Source organism: Tiliqua scincoides, unplaced genomic scaffold, assembly GCF_035046505.1.
Source record: "Tiliqua scincoides isolate rTilSci1 unplaced genomic scaffold, rTilSci1.hap2 HAP2_SCAFFOLD_84, whole genome shotgun sequence".
NCBI classification, from domain to species: Eukaryota; Metazoa; Chordata; class Lepidosauria; order Squamata; family Scincidae; genus Tiliqua; species Tiliqua scincoides.
The window spans coordinates 30,395-53,206 of record NW_027101664.1 but is presented as its reverse complement, the minus strand read 5'-3'; the positions used below and the strand labels follow the sequence as shown (position 1 = coordinate 53,206).

The 22,812-nt window shown below is 51.9% G+C and overlaps 1 protein-coding gene and 2 pseudogenes across 1 annotated transcript; 1 reads left to right on the top strand and 2 right to left on the bottom strand.

Moving 5' to 3' along the window:
- Window positions 1-1,200: 1,200 nt before the first annotated feature.
- On the bottom strand, window positions 1,201-1,319 carry LOC136636093 (5S ribosomal RNA; annotated as a pseudogene).
- Window positions 1,320-1,438: 119 nt separating this feature from the next.
- Window positions 1,439-1,991, top strand: LOC136636080 (chorion class B protein M2410-like; annotated as a pseudogene).
- Window positions 1,992-2,441: 450 nt separating this feature from the next.
- On the bottom strand, window positions 2,442-21,308 carry LOC136636078 (shematrin-like protein 2). Its single transcript, XM_066611101.1, has 4 exons — window positions 20,928-21,308; window positions 9,395-9,882; window positions 5,992-6,327; window positions 2,442-2,592 (listed from the first exon to the last, which is right to left on the bottom strand). Exons 1-4 carry the CDS (start codon window positions 21,306-21,308, stop codon window positions 2,442-2,444), a joined length of 1,356 nt encoding a protein of 451 aa, XP_066467198.1.
- Window positions 21,309-22,812: the final 1,504 nt, after the last annotated feature.

The following is a 22,812-nucleotide window of genomic DNA, read 5'->3' as shown; positions in this document are numbered from 1 at the left end:
ATTCCTAGGCGGTCTCCCATCCAAGTACTAACCAGGCTCGACCCTGCTTAGCTTCTGAGATCATGGTATAAGCCTACAGCGCCCGGTATTCCCAGGCGGTCTCCCATCCAAGTACTAACCAGGCTCGACCCTGCTTAGCTTCCGAGATCATGGTATAAGCCTACAGCAACCGGTATTCCCAGGCGGTCTCCCATCCAAGTACTAACCAGGCCTGACCCTGCTTAGCTTCCGAAATCATGGTATAAGCCTACAGCGCCCGGTATTCCCAGGCGGTCTCCCATCTGAATACTAACCAGGCCTGACCCTGCTTAGCTTCCGAGATCATGGTATAAGCCTACAGCACCCGGTATTCCCAGGTGGTCTCCCATCTGAGTACTAACCAGGCCTGACCCTGCTTAGCTTCCGAGATCATGCTATAAGCCTACAGCATCCGGTATTCCCAGGAGGTCTCCCATCTGAGTACTAACCAGGCCTGACCCTGCTTAGCTTACAAGATCATGGTATAAGCCTACAGCACCCATTATTCCCAGGCGGTCTCCCATCTGAATACTAACCAGCCCTGACCCTGCTTAGCTTACGAGATCATGGTATAAGCCTGCAGCGCCCGGTATTCCCAGGCGGTCTCCCATCTGAATACTAACCAGGCCCCACCCTGCTTAGCTTCCGAGATCATGGTATAAGCCTACAGCGCCCGGTATTCCCAGGCGGTCCCCCATCTGAATACTAACCAGGCCGACCCTGCTTAGCTTCCGAGATCATGGTATAAGCCTACAGCACCCGGTATTCCCAGGCGGTCTCCCATCCAAGTACTGACCAGGCCTGGCCCTGCTTAGCTTCCGAGATCATGGTATAAGCCTACAGCGCCCGGTATTCCCAGGCGGTCCCCCATCTGAATACTAACCAGGCCCGACCCTGCTTAGCTTCCGAGATCATGGTATAAGCCTACAGCACCCGGTATTCCCAGGCGGTCTCCCATCCAAGTACTAACCAGGCCTGGCCCTGCTTAGCTTCCGAGATCATGGTATAAGCCTACAGCACCCGGTATTCCCAGGCGGTCTCCCATCCAAGTACTAACCAGGCCTGGCCCTGCTTAGCTTCCGAGATCATGGTATAAGCCTACAGCAACCGGTATTCCCAGGCGGTCTCCCATCCGAGTACTAACCAGGCCTGGCCCTGCTTAGCTTCCGAGATCATGGTATAAGCCTGCAGCGCCCGGTATTCCCAGGCGGTCTCCCATCCAAGTACTAACCAGGCCTGACTCTGCTTAGCTTCCCAGATCAGATGAGATTGGGCATGTGCAGGGTAAAGTTGGCTCAAAAATGGGTTTGCTCCTCTTGGCTGCAGTGACCACGTCCACCAAGAAAGTGATCTTCTCTTTACCCATTTCTGCAATGCTGAGTTGCCTCCTGTTCTCTTTCAGGCTCCGCCCCACCACACCATGACTTCTTGTGGTCCAGCCTGCACCGTCCCATCTTGCGCCTCCAGCCCAGTGGTTGGTTTTGGCTCTTCGGGGCTGGGACTGGGCTCTGGAGGTCTTGGCTATGGAGGCCTCAGCTATGGTGGTTTCGGCTCCGGTGGTCTCGGTTATGGAGGTCTCGGCTCCGGTGGTTTCTGCTCCGGTGGTCTTGGCTACGGAGGTATCGGCTGGGGGGCCGGCTTCGGTTCCGGCTACGGTTCCGGCTACGGTTCCGGTGCCTTGGCTGTTGGAAGCACCAACTCAGGACAGCTGGGCACCCTGCCGGGATCATCCCCAACCCATCAACCAGATCCCACCGTCCGAGGTTGTGATCCAGCCATCCGCCTCCATCGTCACCATCCCGGGAGCCATCCTCTCCGCCAGCTGCGAGCCGGTCTCCGTGGGAGGCAACACCCCCTGTGCCGTGGGTGGTTCGGGAGTCGTAGCTAACCGGGGGCTCTGGTCTGGTCTTCTGGGGAGCCGCTTTGGGGGACACCTGGGGGGCAGAAGCAACGTGTGTTTACCCCCCTGCTAAGTTCCCACGGACTGTCTTCACGATGAAACGGACGATCCACGGCAGAGCACCCAGGTCTGGCTTTTGATAGACTTTCACCACCATTCCCAGCTGACGTCAGCTGGAGCTGTGGGGCTACCTGCTCAGCACCCCCAAATATCAGACCCAGATGTTCTATCCTGCTTCCCTTTGCTTAGATTCTGTTGGGTTTGAGCCTTAATTTCAGCACCCAATGTCCTCCGTGAAACCCGTACAGCTGGGTGGGGTGGGGGCAGCATTCTTGGAAACCTCACATATTTCACCCCATTTCCCCCCCCCCCATATTTGACTTTCTTCAAAGGGGCTGAACTTCCTTCATCTGATGCCTTCCTTCCAAGGAAGCTCAGAGGAAGCTCTGCTCTTCCTGCTGGAGATCTCAGCCTGTTGCCACTTTTCACTCCGCATCTCTTCAAATAAAAGTCAACTCTGCATTCAAAACTTGGACTGCTGCTTCTCATTGAGGACTGTCTCTTGGGGGACCGGGGCCAAAGGGTTCAAGAGCACCCCGATAACCAGGTTATGGGGCAAATCCCCACCACGGGCCTCCGACGTGTCCCTTGCACAGACCCCGATGGTGCTACCGCTGTCCAAGTAGTGAAGGGGTTCTGGGATGAGCCTGGACAGGTGTGGGCGCTAATCGGCCCATGTCCTACACCAGCCATTTTCAACCACTGTGCCGCGGCACACTGGTGTGCTGTGAATGGTCCCCAGGTGTGCCCCAGGAGTTTGGTGGAGGGTCATTTAGTAGTAGGACCGCTGGGGAATATAAGCCCCCTCCAACAACATGGAGTGCATTGTCAGTCGCCCAAATGGTGTGTGCCTTGACCATTTTAGTACCTTGTCAGTGTGTCATGAGACAAAAAAGGTGGAAAATCACTGTCCTAGACAACCCTCAGTCAACCCTAACATCAGTGCTAGGAGAAACCTAGGAGAAGCTTCTGTGGATGCTGAGTGGGTCTTTATCTGATGAACTACTGCCTTCAACGAGGGCCGAGGTGATCCTTAGAGAGGGGAAAAACAGGGACCGTCCCGTTAAACGTGAACTACGGAATGTATAATGGCAGGGGGTTGGACTAGATCACCTATTAGGCCCGTTCCAAGTCTATAATTAGCATCCATGATTGCCGCATCTCTAAGTTCAACAAAGCAACACCTGTGGAATTGCAGCCTGTTCGGCAGACCCTGCAGTGGGACTCCCCAAACTGACGTTGCAGCCAAGAATTTGGGAGTGATCTCCTTCCAGAACATTCTCAGGGAATGTTGTCTTTGGCAGGGAAGTCGGCAGGAGCTCCGAACATCCACTTGGCGGAGGGAAAACGAGCAAGTCTTTGCAGAGGCTTAATTAGAAATTATGACTCCAGGGGTTTTGCTGCTATGGAAGGAGCCACAGTAAAAGAGCAGTCACCCCCACGCCTTCTGCGTCAGGTATGCAGCTGTGCATTTCAAAAGGGTTCCCTCCTCTTCTCCCCGGAGCTGCGATATGCTCTTTGGTGCTTCCAAAAATTTAGCCCTGAGGCTCAAGTGCCACTGAGCGTGTGCAGAGTTCCTTCTCCAACCCAGAGAAAGAACCCTTTGAAAAACTCACCCGATATCAGAGTGGGTCTAACTCAAGCAAGCACAGACTTCTTCTGGTTGGAAAGGAGAACTTCTCCTGCCTGCCTGTCCAGAAACAGTGTCAATAAGTGTAGGACATGAAGACCTGCAGAAGGCAGATGTGGTATAGTCCCAAGAAAATCAGGATGACTGTTTCACTTCAGCCTGCACATAACAGGTCCTGATGTTCACTGGTCTGCTCCTTGTCTCCATATCTGAACGTTTGCCCCCCTAGCAATATACACAATGAGCATGTTCTCCTCTGGGTTGGCTGACCTTTGCTGTCCAAGTTCTGTGCAACCTTCAGCCTATTCCAGCCCATGAATGTTGGGAGGTCTGAGTGGAGGGCACGTGATGCCAAGGGCTCCATCAGTGTCCTGTGTCCTCAAGACCAAACCGAGAGGAGCCTCGCAGGAGCTGATTCCGAGTCTCTCCAGCATGCATCATCGATGATCCATCCAGACTCTGTCCCCGCTAAGAGGAAGACAGTTGGATGACCACCATCGTCCCTGTCCCCGCTAAGAGGAAGTCCCCTGTGATGGACCTGTGATTCTGGGAGGGCTCCTGTGCCTCAATACTCCCTACCCTTCAGTGGCTCAAAACACATAGATCTCAAAACACATAGACGAACAGGCCTTGCTGAGGGAGAGTCAGCATGGCTTCTGTAAGGGTAAGTCTTGCCTCACCAACCTTATAGAATTCTTTGAAAAGGTCAACAGGCATGTGGATGCGGGAGAACCCGTGGACATTATATATCTGGACTTTCAGAAGGCGTTTGACACGGTCCCTCACCAAAGGCTACTGAAAAAACTCCACAGTCAGGGAATTAGAGGACAGGTCCTCTCGTGGATTGAGAACTGGTTGGAGGCCAGGAAGCAGAGAGTGGGTGTCAATGGGCAATTTTCACAATGGAGAGAGGTGAAAAGCGGTGTGCCCCAAGGATCTGTCCTGGGACCGGTGCTTTTCAACCTCTTCATAAATGACCTGGAGACAGGGTTGAGCAGTGAAGTGGCTAAGTTTGCAGACGACACCAAACTTTTCCGAGTGGTAAAGACCAGAAGTGATTGTGAGGAGCTCCAGAAGGATCTCTCCAGACTGGCAGAATGGGCAGCAAAATGGCAGATGCGCTTCAATGTCAGTAAGTGTAAAGTCATGCACATTGGGGCAAAAAATCAAAACTTTAGATATAGGCTGATGGGTTCTGAACTGTCTGTGACAGATCAGGAGAGAGATCTTGGGGTGGTGGTGGACAGGTCGATGAAAGTGTCGACCCAATGTGCGGTGGCAGTGAAGAAGGCCAATTCTATGCTTGGGATCATTAGGAAGGGTATTGAGAACAAAACGGTTAGTATTATAATGCCGTTGTACAAATCGATGGTAAGGCCACACCTGGAGTATTGTGTCCAGTTCTGGTCGCCGCATCTCAAAAAAGACATAGTGGAAATGGAGAAGGTGCAAAAGAGAGCGACTAAGATGATTACGGGGCTGGGGCACCTTCCTTATGAGGAAAGGCTACGGCGTTTGGGCCTCTTCAGCCTAGAAAAGCGACGCTTGAGGGGGGACATGATTGAGACATACAAAATTATGCAGGGGATGGACAGAGTGGATAGGGAGATGCTCTTTACACTCTCACATAATACCAGAACCAGGGGACATCCACTAAAATTGAGTGTTGGGCGGGTTAGGACAGACAAAAGAAAATATTTCTTTACTCAGCGCGTGGTCGGTCTGTGGAATTCCTTGCCACAGGATGTGGTGCTGGCGTCTAGCCTAGACGCCTTTAAAAGGGGATTGGATGAGTTTCTGGAGGAAAAATCCATTATGGGGTACAAGCCATGATGTGTATGCGCAACCTCCTGATTTTAGGAATGGGTTAAGTCAGAATGCCAGATGTAGGGGAGAGCACCAGGATGAGGTCTCTTGTTATCTGGTGTGCTCCCTGGGGCATTTGGTGGGCCGCTGTGAGATACAGGAAGCTGGACTAGATGGGCCTATGGCCTGATCCAGTGGGGCTGTTCTTATGTTCTTATGTTCTTATGGCTGTTCCTCCTTCGCCCTCCACTATGGGATTGTGAAGGTTCCCTCATGGTCCACTTTACCCAGAATCCTCCCTGGATGCTAAAGAAAGGACAGCTAAGGAATCAGGACCGTATGACACAACATCATCCAAGAGATGAGAGATAGATGGGCCAAGGCTCATTCACGAGCTGTTGACTGAAGGGTCAAGAAGCTCAGCTCTTCTGCTTCCAACCCTAGACATTCGATAAGGGATCTATATTGTACGTGTCCATTCCTGGCCATTCCTGTTATCGTAGGGATCTTCTTGTAGGGTTTGCAGGTTTAGAAGCACACGTCACCACAGCGACCCAGGATAGACCTCCTTCCATACAATCCTCCCCTCCTCAGGCCATAGCTCCAGCCCAAGCCCCCATAGCCCAAATTCCCATAGCCCAAGCCCCCATAGAGGCCTGCTCCAGAGACACCTGATCCTACAATCCCAGAGCCACCCACGGCGCAGGGAGTGTAGCCTCCAATGGCAACGGGCTCGCAGCTAGCAGACAGGATGGACCCTGGGATGGTCACCGCAGAGGGAGGGGGCTGGATGACCACCTCTGCTGGTGGGATCTGGTTCACGCAGGAAGGGATGACTCCAGCCAGGGTGCCGACATTGCCGGAGGTTTCAGCCAGAGTGCTGGCGCTGTATCCGTAACCAAGACCCCTGTAACTGTAACCGAGACCCCGTAGCCAGAGCTGAGACCTCCAAGACCTGCTGGTCCAAAGCACACAACTGGGGTGGAGGCACAGGATGGGACGGTGTAGGAGTCCCAGGGTCTGCCGAACAGGCTGCGGTTCCACAGGTGTTGCGTTGTCCAACTTAGAGATGTAGCAATCATTATTATTAACAGTATTTATATACCGCTTTTCAACTTTTTCAAGTTCACAAAGCGGTTACAGAGAAAAATCAAATAACTAAATGGCTCCCTGTCCCAAAAGGGCTCACAATCTAACCACAATCTAACCACAATCATGGTTGCTAATTATAGAGTTGGAGGGGCCTAATAGATCGTCTAGTCCAACCCCCTGCCATTATACATTCCGTGGTGCACGTTTAACGGGACGGTCCCTGCTTTCCCCCTCTCTAAATGTCACCTTGGCCCTCGTTGAAGGCAGAAGTTCATCAGATAAAGACCCACTCAGCAACCACAGAAGCTTCTTGTGAGCTTTCCCCTAGCAGTGATGTTAGGGTTGACCAAGGGTTGTCTAGGACAGTGATTTTCCACCTTTTTTGTCTCATGACATACTGGCAAGGTACTAAAAGACAAGGTACTGTGCAACTTGTCCCTCAAAACGGCCACGGTGCCAGAGGATTGGAGGATAGCAAATGTCACGCCTAACTTTAAAAAGGGAAAGAAGGGGGGACCTGGGAAACTATAGGTCGGTCAGCCTAACAGCTATACCAGGTAAGATGGTGGAATGTCTCATCAAAGACAGAATCTCAAAACACATAGATGAACAGGCCTTGCTGAGGGAGAATCAGCATGGCTTCTGCAAAGGTAAGTCTTGACTCACGAACCTTATAGAATTCTTTGAAAAGGTCAACAGGCATGTGGATGCGGGAGAACCCGTGGACATTATATATCTGGACTTTCAGAAGGCGTTCGACATGGTCCCTCACCAAAGGCTACTGAAAAAACTCCACAGTCAGGGAATTAGAGGACAGGTCCTCTTGTGGATTGAGAACTGGTTGAAGACCAGGAAACAGAGAGTGGGTGTCAATGGGCAATTTTCACAATGGAGAGAAATGAAAAGCGGTGTGCCCCAAGGATCTGTCCTGGGACCGGTGCTCTTCAACATCTTCATAAATGAACTGGAGACAGGGTTGAGCAGTGAGGTGGCAAAGTTTGCAGACGACACCAAACTTTTCCGAGTGGTGAAGACCAGAAGTGATTGTGAGGAGCTCCAGAAGGATCTCTCCAGACTGGCAAAATGGCAGATGTGTTTCAATGTAAGTGTAAGGTCATGCACATTGGGGCAAAAAATCAAAACTTTAGATATAGGCTGATGGGTTCTGAACTGTCTGTGACAGATCAGAAGAGAGACCTGGGGAGGGGGGGGTGGACAGGTCGATGAAAGTGTCAACCCAATATGCAGCAGCAGTGAAGAAGGCCAATTCTATGCTTGGGATCATTAGAAAAGGTATTGAGAACAAAATGGCTAATGTTATAATTTCTTTGTACAAATTGATGGTAAGGCCACATCTGGAGTATTGTGTCCAGTTCTGGTTGCCACATCTCTAAAAAGACATAGTGGAAATGGGAAAGGTGCAAAAGAGAGCGACTAAGATGATTGCTGGGCTGGGGCACCTTATGAGGAAAGGCTACGGCGTTTGGGCCTCTTCAGCCTAGAAAAGAGGCGCCTGAGGGGGGACATGATTGAGACATACAAAATTATGCAGGGGATGGACAGAGTGGATAGAGAGATGCTCTTTACACTCTCACATAACACCAGAACCAGGGGACATCCGCTAAAATTGAGTGTTGGGAGAGTTAGGACAGACAAAAGAAAATATTTCTTTACTCAGCATGTGGTTGGTCTGTGGAACTCCTTGCCACAGGATGTGGTGATGGCGTCTAGCCTGGACGCCTTTAAAAAGGGATTGGACAAGTTTCTGGAGGAAAAATCCATGACGGGTTACAAGCCATGATGTGTATGTGCAACATCCTGATTTTAGAAATGGGCTATGCCAGATGCAAGGGAGGGCACCAGGGTGAGGTCACTAGTTATCTGGTATGCTCCCTGGGGCATTTGGCGGTCTGCTGTGAGATGCAGGAAGCTGGACTAGATGGGCCTATGACCTGATCCAGTAGGGCTGTTCTTATTGTCAAGGCACACACCATTTGGACGACTGACAATGCACTCCATGTTGTTGGAGGGGGCTTATATTCCCCAGCGGTCCTATTACTAAATGACCCTCCACCAAACACCTGGGGCACACCTGGGGACCATTTACAGCACGCCGGTGTGCCGCGGCACAGTGGTTGAAAATGGCTGGTGTAGGACATGGGCCGATTAGCGCCCACACCTGTCCAGGATCATCCCAGAACCCCTTCACTACTTGGGACAGCGGTAGCACCATCGGGGTCTGTGCAAGGGACACGTCGGAGGCCCCTGGTGGGGATTTGCCCCATAACCTGGTTATCGGGGTGCTCTTGAACCCTTTGGCCCCGGTCCCCCAAGAGACAGTCCTCAATGAGAAGCAGCAGTCCAAGTTTTGAATGCAGAGTTGACTTTTATTTGAAGAGATGCGGAGTGAAAAGTGGCAACAGGCTGAGATCTCCAGCAGGAAGAGCAGAGCTTCCTCTGAGCTTCCTCGGAAGGAAGGCATCAGATGAAGGAAGTTCAGCCCCTTTGAAAAAAGTCGAATATGGGGGGGGAAATGGGGTGAAATATGAGAGGTTTCCAAAAATGCTCCCCCCCCCCCAGCTGTACGGGTTTCACGGAGGACTTTGGGTGCTGAAATTAAGGCTCAAACCCAACAGAATCTAAGCAAAGGGAAGCAGGATAGAACATCTGGGTCTGATATTTGGGGGTGCTGAGCAGGTAGCCCCACAGCTCCAGCTGACGTCAGCTGGGAATGGTGGTGGAAGTCTATCAAAAGCCAGACCTGGGTGCTCTGCCGTGGATCGTCCGTTTCATCGTGAAGACAGTCCGTGGGAACTTAGCAGGGGGGTAAACACACGTTGCTTCTGCCCCCCAGGTGTCCCCCAAAGCGGCTCCCCAGAAGACCAGACCAGAGCCCCCGGTTAGCTACAACTCCCGAACCACCCACGGCACAGGGGGTGTTGCCTCCCACGGAGACCGGCTCGCAGCTGGCGGAGAGAATGGCTCCCGGGATGGTGACGATGGAGGCGGATGGCTGGATCACAATCTCGGACGGTGGGATCTGGTTGATGGGTTGGGGGATGATCCCGGCCAGGGTGCCCAGCTGTCCTGAGTTGGTGCTTCCAACAGCCAAGGCTCCGGAACCGTAGCCGGAACCGAAGCCGGCCCCCCAGCCGATACCTCCGTAGCCGAGACCACCGGAGCCGATACCTCCGTAGCCGAGACCACCAGAGCCGAAACCTCCGTAGCCGAGACCACCATAGCTGATGCCTCCATAGCCGAGACCTCCAGAGCCCAGTCCCAGCCCCGAAGAGCCAAAACCAACCACTGGGCTGGAGGCGCAAGATGGGACGGTGCAGGCTGGACCACAAGAAGTCATGGTGTGGTGGGGCTGAGCCTGAAAGAGAACAGGAGGCAACTCAGCATTGCAGAAATGGGTAAAGAGAAGATCACTTTCTTGGTGGACGTGGTCACTGCAGCCAAGAGGAGCAAACCCCATTTTTGAGCCAACTTTACCCTGCACATGCCCCATATCATCTGATCTCGGAAGCTAAGCAGAGTCAGGCCTGGTTAGTACTCAGATGGGAGACCGCCTGGGAATACCGGGCGCTGCAGGCTTATACCATGATCTCAGAAGCTAAGCAGGGTCAGGCCTGGTTAGTACTTGGATGGGAGACCGCCTGGGAATACCGGGCGCTGTAGGCTTATACCATGATCTCGGAAGCTAAGCAGGGTCAGGCCTGGTTAGTACTTGGATGGGAGACCGCCTGGGAATACCGGGCGCTGTAGGCTCATACCATGATCTCGGAAGCTAAGCAGGGTCAGGCCTGGTTAGTACTTGGATGGGAGATCGCCTGGGAATACCGGGCGCTGTAGGCTTATACCATGATCTCGGAAGCTAAGCAGGGTCGGGCCTGGTTAGTACTTGGATGGGAGACCGCCTGGGAATACCGGGCGCTGTAGGCTTATACCATGATCTCGGAAGCTAAGCAGGGTCGAGCCTGGTTAGTACTTGGATGGGAGACCGCCTGGGAATACCGGGCGCTGTAGGCTTATACCATGATCTCGGAAGCTAAGCAGGGTCGAGCCTGGTTAGTACTTGGATGGGAGACCGCCTGGGAATACCGGGCGCTGTAGGCTTATACCATGATCTCAGAAGCTAAGCAGGGTCGAGCCTGGTTAGTACTTGGATGGGAGACCGCCTGGGAATACCGGGCGCTGTAGGCTTATAGCATGATCTCGGAAGCTAAGCAGGGTCAGGCCTGGTTATTACTTGGATGGGAGACCGCCTGGGAATACCGGGCGCTGTAGGCTTATACCATGATCTCGGAAGCTAAGCAGGGTCAGGCCTGGTTAGTACATGGATGGGAGACTGCCTGGGAATATCGGGCGCTGTAGGCTTATACCATGATCTCGGAAGCTAAGCAGGTTCAGGCCTGGTTAGCACTTGGATGGGAGACCGCCTGGGAATACCGGGCGCTGTAGGCTTATACCATGATCTCGGAAGCTAAGCAGGTTCAGGCCTGGTTAGCACTTGGATGGGAGACCGCCTGGGAATACCGGGTGCTGTAGGCTTATACCATGATCTCGGAAGCTAAGCAGGTTCAGGCCTGGTTAGCACTTGGATGGGAGACCGCCTGGGAATACCGGGGGCTGTAGGCTTAGACCATAGTCTTTCGAGACTGAAGGTTGCCAACCAATTGTTTTTTTATAGGACAAGAGTACCTTCTTTTTCTCTTTTTCCTGAATGGGACAGTTGAGATACGTCTCCCCCCTTCCTCTTCCCCACTGTTATGGGTCCCACTGGGTATAGGTTGAGTTCTCCTTTCAGCTTTCAGTTCTTTTGTGACTTTATGACTCCTTCCTACATTGATCAATAGTCTCTGAAAACCCTATTTTCATAGACTCCCATCGATCAAGACTCTTTTCCGGGCCTTGCCTTATGATGCATCGTCCTAAAACCCAAGATGTTTTTTTTCTGGGCTGTTCCATCCCCCCAACAGGAGACCCCACTGAGAGAACTTAAGCAAGGAACCAAGTGTGGGGTCCTTCCGTTCATGAAGTGCCTACTCCTGTGTGTAGGGAGAACCTTTCCCAATTGGAAGGTCTCACTGGAAGAATTTATTGATTATTGATTTGATTTAGGGCACAAGCCTAACCAGGTCTACTCAAAAGTAAGTCCTACTTTGTTCAATGGGGCTTACTCTCAGGAAAGTGTGGTTAGGATTGCAGCCACATACGCTGCCTTTCTCCCCGAAGGGCACCCACTTCACCCTTCTGTGAAGATCCCTTCTGTGATCCCAAGACCGAGAAGATCCCTTCTGGCATCCCCAGGAGAAGGCCTCCTCTGATACCCTTCTGCTCACAGAAGGTGTCCTTCTACAAGTCAGAGGAACCTTTTATGAACAGTCAGAGTCATTGACTGGTCTCATGGTCCAGCACATCCTCTCTACGTCTCGCAAGCCCTTAACGACGGACCAACTTTTTGGGAGATCAAACTCACAGACATGGACAGACACCCAAACCGGAGCTTGAGAACTTCACAGGCGTGACCCCTGGGTATAAAACATCACCTTGGTGCATGGCCCCCGAATAGGGCGATGTTTCATCCTGCAAGGAACACCCCCCCCCCCCAAGTTTGACTTACCTTCTTCTCCAAAGGGCGGAAGATGCGAGGAGACGAGAGAGTCAAGTGAAGCTGGTGGAGAATCCCTGGAAGGCTCCGTGCTTATATACCGTTTGGCGGCGTCAGTTCTGGCTGGAAGGCCACATTTTTACGACCCGCGCTTTGATCACTGACATGATGACGAACCGCGTGCTGGATTGCTGGGATTAACACAGCCTCTTCCGCCCAAGAGTTGGGTTATTGTCTCCTTGCTTGATCCTTAAGCCCTTCAAAGAAACTTATTTTAATTATGATTATTTTTTATACAGAGTTAAAAAATTAGAACTCTGCAAAATCATCTTCCTTGTTATAAAATTAAATCAGACAATGACATGCAGAATTCTCCACATGCAGGCAAGAGCACTTCGGAAGCTGCCTTTGGGTCAGACGCCTGAGTCACCGGCACGGCAATCCTAGGTGTGCGTCCCCCAAAGGAAGTCCCTGTGACATCAATGGGGCTCACTCCTGAGCCAGCTCCATGGAGGAGAGGACTGGTGCTTTGCCCTGAATAGGGGGGATTCTGGAAGGGGGGGCTGTGTGGCAGGAGAAGGACCCAAGACTCCCTCCTGCTTTGACTTCCAAGCCGGACGGTTTGAATTCCGAGCTGTGCTGTGTAATGGGACCTTCTGCTGACCGCAGCTTGAGATGGAAGCCCACATGGATGATGTCACTCCCAGCTTTGACATCACTTCCAAGTTCATGACATCACCACCAGTGGGTCCTGACAGATTGTCATTCGAAAAAGCAGGTCCCGGTGCTAAAAAGCTTGAGAACCGCGGAAGTACCATTGAGCTTTGACTTTTAGTATTTAAGAGACACTTTATTCTGTTTTGTACATCCTGTTCTGTCCTGAGCACCTCACTTGTGGGAGGAGGAGATAAACCGATTTGAAATAAAGAGCTGACAGCCCAAACCTATCCACGCTTTTCCCGGGAGTAAGCCCCACGGACTCTAATGGGACTTACTTCTGAGCAGACACGCATAGGATTGGGCTCTAAATCAGTCATTTTCAACCACTGTGCCATGGCACACTGGTGTGCCGCAGATGGTCCACAGGTGCGCCGCAGGAGTTTGGAGAGGGTCATTTCTTAGTAGAGCCATTGGGGGGTTTGAGCCCCCTACCAGCAGCACGGTGTGCCTTGTCAGTGCTCAAAATCCAATGGTGTATTTTTACATACAGAATACTAAGGGTGTGCTCAAAATACTAACGGTGTGCCTTGGCCATTCTAGCACCTTGTCAGTGCGCCACGAGCTGAAAAAGGTTGAAACTCGCTCAGCTAAATCCTGCTGGCAGGGCCCTGCTTCTTCAGGGGGTGGGACAGGTACGGTTCTGGCGATGGCTGGTGCCCCAGCGAGGGTATTTTGAGGTCCATTCTGGGGAGGGGAAGGTAGAGGTGGAGGTAGTGTGCTACGTCCACACTACTACCACAATAAAGCCTTCTCCAAACGTATCAAAGAAGTAAAAAAATGCTGCTCTTCTCACCCCTAGAAAATTCTGTCGGGGCAGCACTAAACGGGAACCAAAACAGAGAGTTCAGCAGCGCAGGTGGAGCCAAACCTCCAGCTTTTTATGCCCAAGCGCTTGAAAATGAGGCATCAATGCTCAGGGATGTGCAGTTTTACAACCTCCCCCACCCTTACTGCAGCGTGAAATCAAAGACGAGCCACAGCATTCATGATGCAGATTATTTTTCTTACATCTCGTGTACTTGTTTGAAGTTTGCTCCGCGCAACCCTCTGGGCGCTCGATGCCCTGATCCTCCCCCACAGATAGGCAGAGGGAAGCGAGAGGTTGGCTGGGCTTCATTGGCAAAACCAGAAACTAAAACCCTGTTGTTTGGTGTGGCCTTCGCTCAGCATTAATGCTCACCTTGGTTCAGTAGTACAGCATTCCACATCTAATATTTAAGAACATAAGAACAGCCCCACTGGATCAGGCCATAGGCCCACCTAGTCCAGCTTCCTGTATCTTACAGCGGCCCACCAAATGCCCCAGGGAGCACACCAGATAACAAGAGACCTGCAAGGCCTCCTGGGAATTGTAGTTAAGAACATAAGAACAGCCCCACTGGATCAGGCCATAGGCCCGTCTAGTCCAGCTTCCTGTATCTCACAGTGGCCCACCAAATGCACCAGGGAGCACGCCAAATAACAAGAGACCTGCAAGGCTTCCTGGGAATTGTAGTTAAGAACATAAGAACAGCCCCACTGGATCAGGCCATAGGCCCGTCTAGTCCAGCTTCCTGTATCTAACAGCGGCCCACCAAATGCACCAGGGAGCACGCCAGATAACAAGAGACCTGCAAGGCTTCCTGGGAATTGTAGTTAAGAACATAAAACAGCCCCACTGGATCAGGCCATAGGCCCGTCTAGTCCAGCTTCCTGTATCTTACAGCGGCCCACCAAATGCACCAGGGAGCACGCCAGATAACAAGAGACCTGCAAGGCTTCCTGGGAATTGTAGTTAAGAACATAAGAACAGCCCCACTGGATCAGGCCATAGGCCCGTCTAGTCCAGCTTCCTGTATCTCACAGTGGCCCACCAAATGCCCCAAGGAGCACACCAGATCACAAGAGACCTCATCCTGGTGCCCTCCCTTGCATCTGGCATTCTGACATAGCCCATTTCTAAAATCAGGAGGTTGCGCATACACATCATGGCTTGTACCCCGTAATGGATTTTTCCTCCAGAAACTTGACAACTAACTAAAATGCCCAGACTTTCCTAGGCGCCAGAATAGATAGTGAATTTAAGAATATTTCCAGTAATGAGAATAATTAATCTTGGTAGGCACAGACTCATTAACAGGGAGTCTGTTCAAACTCAAAGCTGACAGAACAGATATGAACTACATATCAAAGTTGGCAGAATCCGATAAGGGAGGCCTCCAGCTAGAGATTTCTCTTAAAAATGCAACTTATATCAGAGAAGAAGAGAGATTTTATAGCAATCAGAAATGTCTTAATAACTTCTTGTAGGAATGAGTTACAAAATAATTAAAATTAGATTGGAAAAGAGGATAAAATACTGAATAAAATAAGTATAAAAACGGATTTAAATAAATGGATTATTACCAGATTAGTGTAATTGGGAAAATTAGGATAGAGGCACACTGCCCACTTTTGAAATAGTATTGACATTACAGAAAGGGGAGGAGTTCTCCAAAATGGCGAATACAGTAACCTGAGATATTTAAATGTATGCTCCAGATATGGCAATAGCCAATGAAAATCCCCATATCCGGCATCATAGGCTCTAACAAATATGATTGGAATTTTCTTGAGACAAAGAACCAACGGGTATACATGGTCACACCCAGAAGGGAATGTTGCTGTTTTTCTGGGACACTGAGAGACCACAGCTCTCTTTGTTCCCCGTTTTGAACCACCGAGAGAAGCCCATTGCTGGCAATGAATAAATGTTTGCTCATTTTCACCAGGCTTGCTTACCAAGTCTATTTTTGAGTTTATTTTCAACTTTACTCTTCAAGCTCACTCTGAGCTTGTTTGAAATTTGCTGCGGACACAACAATTAAGCAGTGACCTTGCAACACATCTAGTCCAGCTTCCTGTATCTCACAGTGGCCCACCAGATGCCCCAGGGAGCACACCAGATAACAAGAGACCTGCAAGGCTTCCTGGGAATTGTAGTTTAAGAACATAAGAACAGCCCTACTGGATCAGGCCATAGGCCCATGTAGTCCAGCTTCCTGTATCTCACAGCGGCCCACCAGATGCCCCAGGGAGCACACCAGAGAACAAGAGACCTCATCCTGGTGCCCTCCCTTGCATCTGGCCTTCTGACATAGCCCATTTCTAAAATCAGGAGGTTGCACATACACATCATGGCTTGTAACCCATAATGGATTTTTCTCCAGAAACTTGTCCAATCCCCTTTTAAAGGCGTCCAGGCCAGACGCCATCACCACATCCTGTGGCAAGGAGTTCCACAGACCAACCACATGCTGAGTTGTCATCTGCAAACTTAGCCACTTCACTGCTCAACCCTGTCTCCAGGTCATTTATGAGGAGGTTGAAAAGCACCGGTCCCAGGACAGATCCTTGGGGCACACCGCTTTTCACCTCTGTCCACTGTGAAAATTGCCCATTGACACCCACTCTCTGCTTCCTGGCCTCCAACCAGTTCTCAATCCACGAGAGGACTTGTCGTCTGATTCCCTGATTGTGGAGTTTTTTCAGTAGCCTTTGGTGAGGGACCGTGTCCAACACCTTCTGAAAGTCCAGATATATAATGTCTAAGGGTTCTCCCGCATCCACATGCCTGTTGACCTTTTCAAAGAATTCTATAAGGTTCGTGAGTCAAGACTTACCCTTACAGAAGCCATGCTGACTCTCCTTCAGCAAGGCCTGTTCGTCTATGTGTTTTGAGATCCTATCTTTGATGAGGCATTCCACCATCTTACCCGGTATGGATGTTAGGCTGACCGGCCTATAGTTTCCCGGGTCCCCCCTCTTTCCCTTTTTAAAGATCGGCGTGACATTTGCTATCCTCCAATCCTCTGGCACCGTGGCCGTCTTGAGGGACGAGTTGCATATTTTAGTCAAGAGATCTGCAACTTCATTCTTCAATTCCTTAATAAGTCTTGGGTGGATGCCATCAGGGCCTTATTGATCTTTAATTTATCAATGAGGTCTGAAACATTTGTTATCTGGTGTGCTCCCTGGGGCATTTGGTGGGCTGCTGTGAGATACAGGAAGCTGGACTAGATGGGCCTATGGCCTGATCCAATAGGGCTGTTCTTATGTTCTTATGAGTAATTAAATATTTTCTTCTGTCTGTTCTAACCCTCCCAACACTCAATTTTAGTGGATGTCCCCTGGTTCTGGCGTTATGTGAGACTGTAAAGAGCATCTCTCTATCCACTCTATCCTTCCCCTGCATAATTTAGCACGGGTACTTTGAACGGAGTTGCTCCTCCAAGGAAAATGTGTCCTTCTAAAAGGTGACCCTAGACTCTCCCTCCCTCCCTCCCTCTCTCTCTCTCTGTAAAGTGTATCCGCCTATCACAGAGTTGGGCCTGAACCTGTTCACATGGTAGGAACATGAGCTTTTGTGGAGGCTGCTGTTTGGAACAGAACTTCCAATATCTTTTGGGGGCTGTCAAGAAAGAAGACCATCCCTTTTGCTTCAGATGGTGGCCGTACTCTAAGCTGGGCCCTATTTGACTATTGTAGGGGGTGTGCAGGGTTACATGGGAGAAGGAGGTCCTGAAGATTCTGCCTGATCCAGGAGCAGGTTCAGCAATAGAGAAAGATGCTCAGTCGTTCAGCAGCCTTAATGAGGGCCTCTTAAGGGGGAGGGGGAGGGTGCCAGAGCAGAAAAGGCCCTGCTCCTTCTCATCATCCCCTTGGCTTCAGACGGCGGTGGTATCCTAAACAGGGCCCTATCTCACATCTCTAGGGGAAGAGGAGGGTTACATAGGAGGAGGTCCTTCAGATTCCTCTGGATCTGAACATTGTTTCAGGAGCAGGTTCAGCAACGTTCAAAGATGCTAAATGGTTCAGTGGTGTAGCCTGGGAGCATCAAGGAGGGCCGAGGTGACCCTTAGGGAGGGGGAAATCAGGGACCATCCCATTAAATGCGACCATTGAATGTATAATCATTCCTGATTATTGCATCTCTAAGCTGGACAAGCAACGCCTGTTGAACCGCAGCCTCTTCTGTACGCCACGCTGTGGGACTCTCGGATGCTGCAACCAAGGATTTGGGAAGAGAAAAACAGGGACCGTCCCGTTGAATGTGAACCATCCGAATGTATAAGCATCCCTGATTGCCGCATCTCTAAGTTGAACAACGTAACACCTTTGGAACCACAGCCTGTTCGGCAGACCCTGCAGTGGAACTCCCCCAACTAACACTGCAGCCAAGAATTTGGGAGTGATCTCCTTCCAGAACATTCTCAGGGAATGTTGTCTTTGGCAGGGAAGTTGGCAGGAGCTCCGAACATCCACTTGGCGGAGGGAAAACGAGCAAGTCTTTGCAGAGGCTTAATTAGAAATTATGACTCCAGGGGGTTTGCTGCTATGGAAGGAGCCACAGTAAAAGAGCAGTCACCCCCACGCCTTCTGCGTCAGGTATGGGGTTGTGCATTTCAAAAGCGGTTCCCTCCTCTTTTCCCTGGAGCTGAGATATGCCGCTTGGTGCTTCCAAAAATTCGGCAGAGGCTCGAGTGCCACTGAGCATGTGCAGAGTTCTTTCTCCAACCCAGAGAAAGAACCCTTTGAAAAACACACCCGATATCAGAGTGGGTCTGACTCAAGCAAGCACAGACTTCTTCTGGTTGGGAAAGGAGAACTTCTCCTGCCTGCCCAGAAACGGTGTCAGCAAGTGTAGGAGCTGAAGACCTGCAGAGGGCAGATGTGGTATAGTCCCAAGAAAGTCAGCGTGACTGTTTCCCTCCAGCCTGCACACAGCAGGTGACATTTTCGCCCTGGTGACCTAACATGTTCCTTGCCGGGATTTTTTAATGCAGGAAGACTGGAAAACCAGCAGCTCCGTCCCCAAAAGTCTCACATGGTGTCGCCCTCCTCATCCTATAATATGGAGAATGGGTCCAATTTATGCAGAATTTTTTGGGGGGGGGGCAGAATAAGTCAGCAGAGTTTGGAGGCTGTACCACTTTGGACTGTGGCAGTGCTGTGGGAGGGGGGAAGAGGTTGCGTTTTGGAAAGCTTTTTCCAGTAGAAACCACGCCGAACACGGCATGAAAACACACCCAGGGCTGATGTGGGTGGTGCAGTCCAGACCTCTGCCAGCTGAAGACCGGGGATCGTTCCGGCGTGAGAAGATGGTGAGCGCCAAAGGACGCTTTTCACTCCTTCCCAAATGTGGAAATCAAGGGCCTGATCCTGCCCAACTCTCCAGGATGGAGGCAGCCAAGCCAACAGGGCACACGTTCTGTGGTGGTGCTGGGCAGTGACGGAGACCTCCTCAAGGTCATAGGACTTTTGTTCCCTTCACTCAGGGCAGTATCACACCTGCACCGGTGCTGGAGAGTTGGGCAGGATGGGGCCCTCAGCCTCCCAGTTCCCAGTTGGCAAGGGTGCCAATCAAACTAGCTGACTCAGCACAATTGTGCCTGTGCAAATCACCACAACGAGTGGTGTACATCTGTGCAAAATCTTCAACACAGCACTCCGTAACTTGCGTGTTCCTAACTTGGGGACCCAGTGCATGACTAAGCTGACCCACTGCCCATTACTATGCAGGCCTTCTCAGCAGCACACCCCGCTTTCTTCAGTGGGGCTTGCTCCCAGGTAAGGGTGCACAGGATGGCAGCCTTTAAGAGCAATCCAGAAGGTGTGTGTGGCCAGCACAAGTCCCCTGGGCCGATCTGGGAGTGTCAGGAACGTGCCTTAGACTGGCCCATGAGAGAGACACACCCAGTAGGTGGAGGTGCCACCTCTCTGGAGGGCCACAAGAATGCCGTGTTGTGTGGTTGTAGTGGAACTGGTGAGCACGTAGAGCTCATAACTCCTGGCTTCTTCCTCCCGCTGATCTGCCCCTTCTCTCCATATATGAAGGGAACATTCGCCCCCTGGCAACATGCCCGGCCAACATGTTCTCTGCTGGGCCGGCTCATCCCACAGCCTGTCTGAGCTCTAAAGCCAGCAGCTTCAGCCCATTCCAGCCCATGTATGTTGGGAGGTCTGAGTGGGGGGCACGCGATGCCAAGGGCTCCATCAGTGTCCTGTGTCCTCAAGACCAAACCGAGAGGAGCCTCGCAGGGGCTGATTCCGAGTCTCTCCAGCATGCATCATCGATGATCCATCCAGACTCTGTCCCCGCTAAGAGGAAGTCCCCTGTGATGGACCTGGAGATTCTGGGAGGGCTCCTGTGCCTCAAGACTCCCTACCCTTCAGTGGCTGTTCCTCCTCCGCCCTCCACTGTGGGATGGTGAAGGTTCCCTCTTGGTCCACTTTACCCAGAAGCCTCCCTGGATGCTAAAGAAAGAACAGCTAAGGAATCAGGACCGTATGACACAACATCACCCAAGAGACGAGTGATAGATGGGATGGTGACCACGGGGCGGGGGGGCTGGATGACCACCATCGTCCCTGCCCCCACCAAGAGAAAGTCCCAAGTGATGGACCTGGAGATTCTGGGAGGGCTCCTGTGTTTCCCTGCTTTATACACTCCCGTGGCTGTTTCTCCTCGTCCTTTCACTGTGAGACGGTGAAGGTTCCCTCCTGGTCCAGCTTACCCAGAATCCTCAAAGCTACAGACAGGACAGCTCTGGAATCGGGGCCGTATGACGCAGTATCACCCATGAGGCTTGTGATAGATGACAACATGCGTTTTATTGAACATGGGAAAAGGAGTCACAATTGCAGATGGAGGAGCTGAAGAATAAAGTGGGGGGAGGACAAGAGACAGAGAGACTTGAGGTGGTCCTTGGTCTGGAGACTTTCAGAACTAGAAGGGGAACGGACGAGGCTCATTCACGAGCTGTTGACTGGAGGGTCGAGGAGCTCAGCTCTTCTGCCTCCAGCCCTAGACATTCGATAGGGGATCTGCATCGTACGTGTCCATTCCTGGCCATTCCTGTCGTCGCAGGGATCTTCTTGTAGGTTTAGAGGCACACGCTACCACGGCGACCCAGGATAGACCTCCTTCCGTACAATCCACCCCTCCTCAGGCCGGAGCCCCAGCCCAGGCCTCCAGAGCCCAAAGCCCCATAGCCCAAGCCCCCATAGCCCAAAGACCCATAGCCCAAGCCCCCATAGAGGCCTGTTCCACCAAGACCTGATCCTACAATCCCAGAGCCACCCACGGCGCAGGGAGTGTTGCCTCCGACGGCCACGGGCTCACAGCTAGCGGACAGGATGGGCCCTGGGATGGTCACTATGGAGGAAGGGGGCTGGATGACCACCTCTGCCGGTGGGATCTGGTTCACGCAGGAAGGGAGGACTCCAGCCAGGGTGCCGAGGTTGCCGGAGGTTTCGCCAGCACCGTATCCGTAACCGATACCCCCGTAGACAGATCCGAGACCCCCGAGGCCGTATCCGAGACCGCCGTAGCCGGATCCGAGACCCCCGTAGCCATAGCCGAGACCTCCAGAACCTCCCGATCCAAAGCCCACGACTGGGGCGGAGGCAACGGATGGGACGGTGCAGGAAGGACCACAGTCAACCATGGTGGGATGGAGCGGGCTCTGAAACAAGCATCAGGGGACACAAGGATACGTTCAGTAGGATGCTCAGGAGATGTTGTCGCTGCAGAGTCCTCAGCTATTGCATCAGCTCCCCTATTCCCTGCCCTCGGCCTCCTGCTGCCGTTCCCCATCCTTCAAGCCCCTACTAATGAGGTCCTACTTCCAGAGACCCTAAACCCAGTCCCTTCACTCACGATCCTTCATTCTTCTCAACCTTGTTTGAAGAGCCTCCCTACTGATGTCTGAATGATGGTCACCTCTGCCCTTCCGCCCCTCTCTGGTGTTCATCCTGCAGCCAGGCTGATGGCCTGAATCTTTGTGTGCAGGATGCTGGCAGGACCCAGAAGGGAAGAGAGCAAGTGGGTCCTGACCCACAGTTTGAGAAACCCTGCCCCATGGCATTCAAATGGAGACTGGATTCAAATTTGGAATCAAATGGATTCAAATTTGGATGTCAGAGCTACTGACAATGGTTGCCCTATTCCCGACTCCTCCTCCACCTGCTGTTCTCCACCCTTCAAGCCCCCAATCCTCCAATTACTTAATTAATTTATCATTCATCCTCCTGCCATGCTGACGATCTGAATCAAAGGATACAGACCATCCTTCCAGAACAAGGCAGCTTACAGGGGACTCCAGTGGCCATTTGTAGACAAATTGAGCCCCGTGCCCAAAAGTGAGGAGTGCATTGTGGGCGCTACTCAAACCAGGGTTGACTATGCGTGTGACCCTCTAGCAGAGACTGGAGGGAGGCTGTGGCAGTTGCCTGTAAGAGCAGGAGGCTGGACTAGATGCCCTCCAAGATCCCTTCCCACAACCTGGGATTCTACCTGCATGCCAAGACTCTTTCCCCAGGGTAGACAGAGACCCCTGAATTTCAGAGGATGCCTCAGAGATGCAGAGAGATCTGGCAACAATATGGAAGACCGTAGAGACCTGACATGAACTGTGGCCACTCCAAAACGTCCTTGCCCATTGGAGTGTCGGCAACCCACGTCCTGCAGACACCCCTTGACTTACCCAGAACTTCTGGCCTGGACTTACCAAGATGAAGACAGTGAGAGATGAAGCTGGGGAAGCTGTCAGTGAAGCTGTTGGAGGCTCTCGGGCCGGAGGAGCCTTTTTATAGTGCTTTGCCCACGTCCCCCCGTGGCCCTGGAAGACGCTCCTTTTGGCCCAGGGCATTAATTTTGCAGGCAAGGCAAATAATTGGCAAAGCGCATCCTGCCCCTGGATTACTTTAATGACTGCCAACAAAGATGGAGTGTTTTGTCAGCACCTCATGAAGACACTCGCTCGGGGACCCTTTGATCTTCTCCTTTTCATTCTTCTGCAGAAATGCTTCTGCTTATTTGCCTGTTTGCAGGAGCCACAACAAGCGGACTCGGGGCCTGAGGCCTCCCCTCCCAGGCGGCCGGACCGGGGAGGCTCTCAGCAAACTGCTCTGCTTGCACGCTGAGGATTCTGGGGAGCCGGGAGAGGCGCC

Excerpts from the sequence above, each read along its gene's own strand:
- LOC136636078 (XM_066611101.1), bottom strand. The coding sequence starts at position 21,308 with ATGGTTGACTGTGGTCCTTCCTGCACCGTCCCATCCGTTGCCTCCGCC. Across the intron at positions 9,883-20,927 it reads CCGTGGGTGGCTCTGGGATT|GCTCAGCCCCACCACACCAT; the intron begins GTAGGATCAGGT and ends GTTCTCTTTCAG. Across the intron at positions 6,328-9,394 it reads GTAGCTAACCGGGGGCTCTG|TTACAGGGGTCTTGGTTACG; the intron begins GTCTGGTCTTCT and ends TCTCGGTTACAG.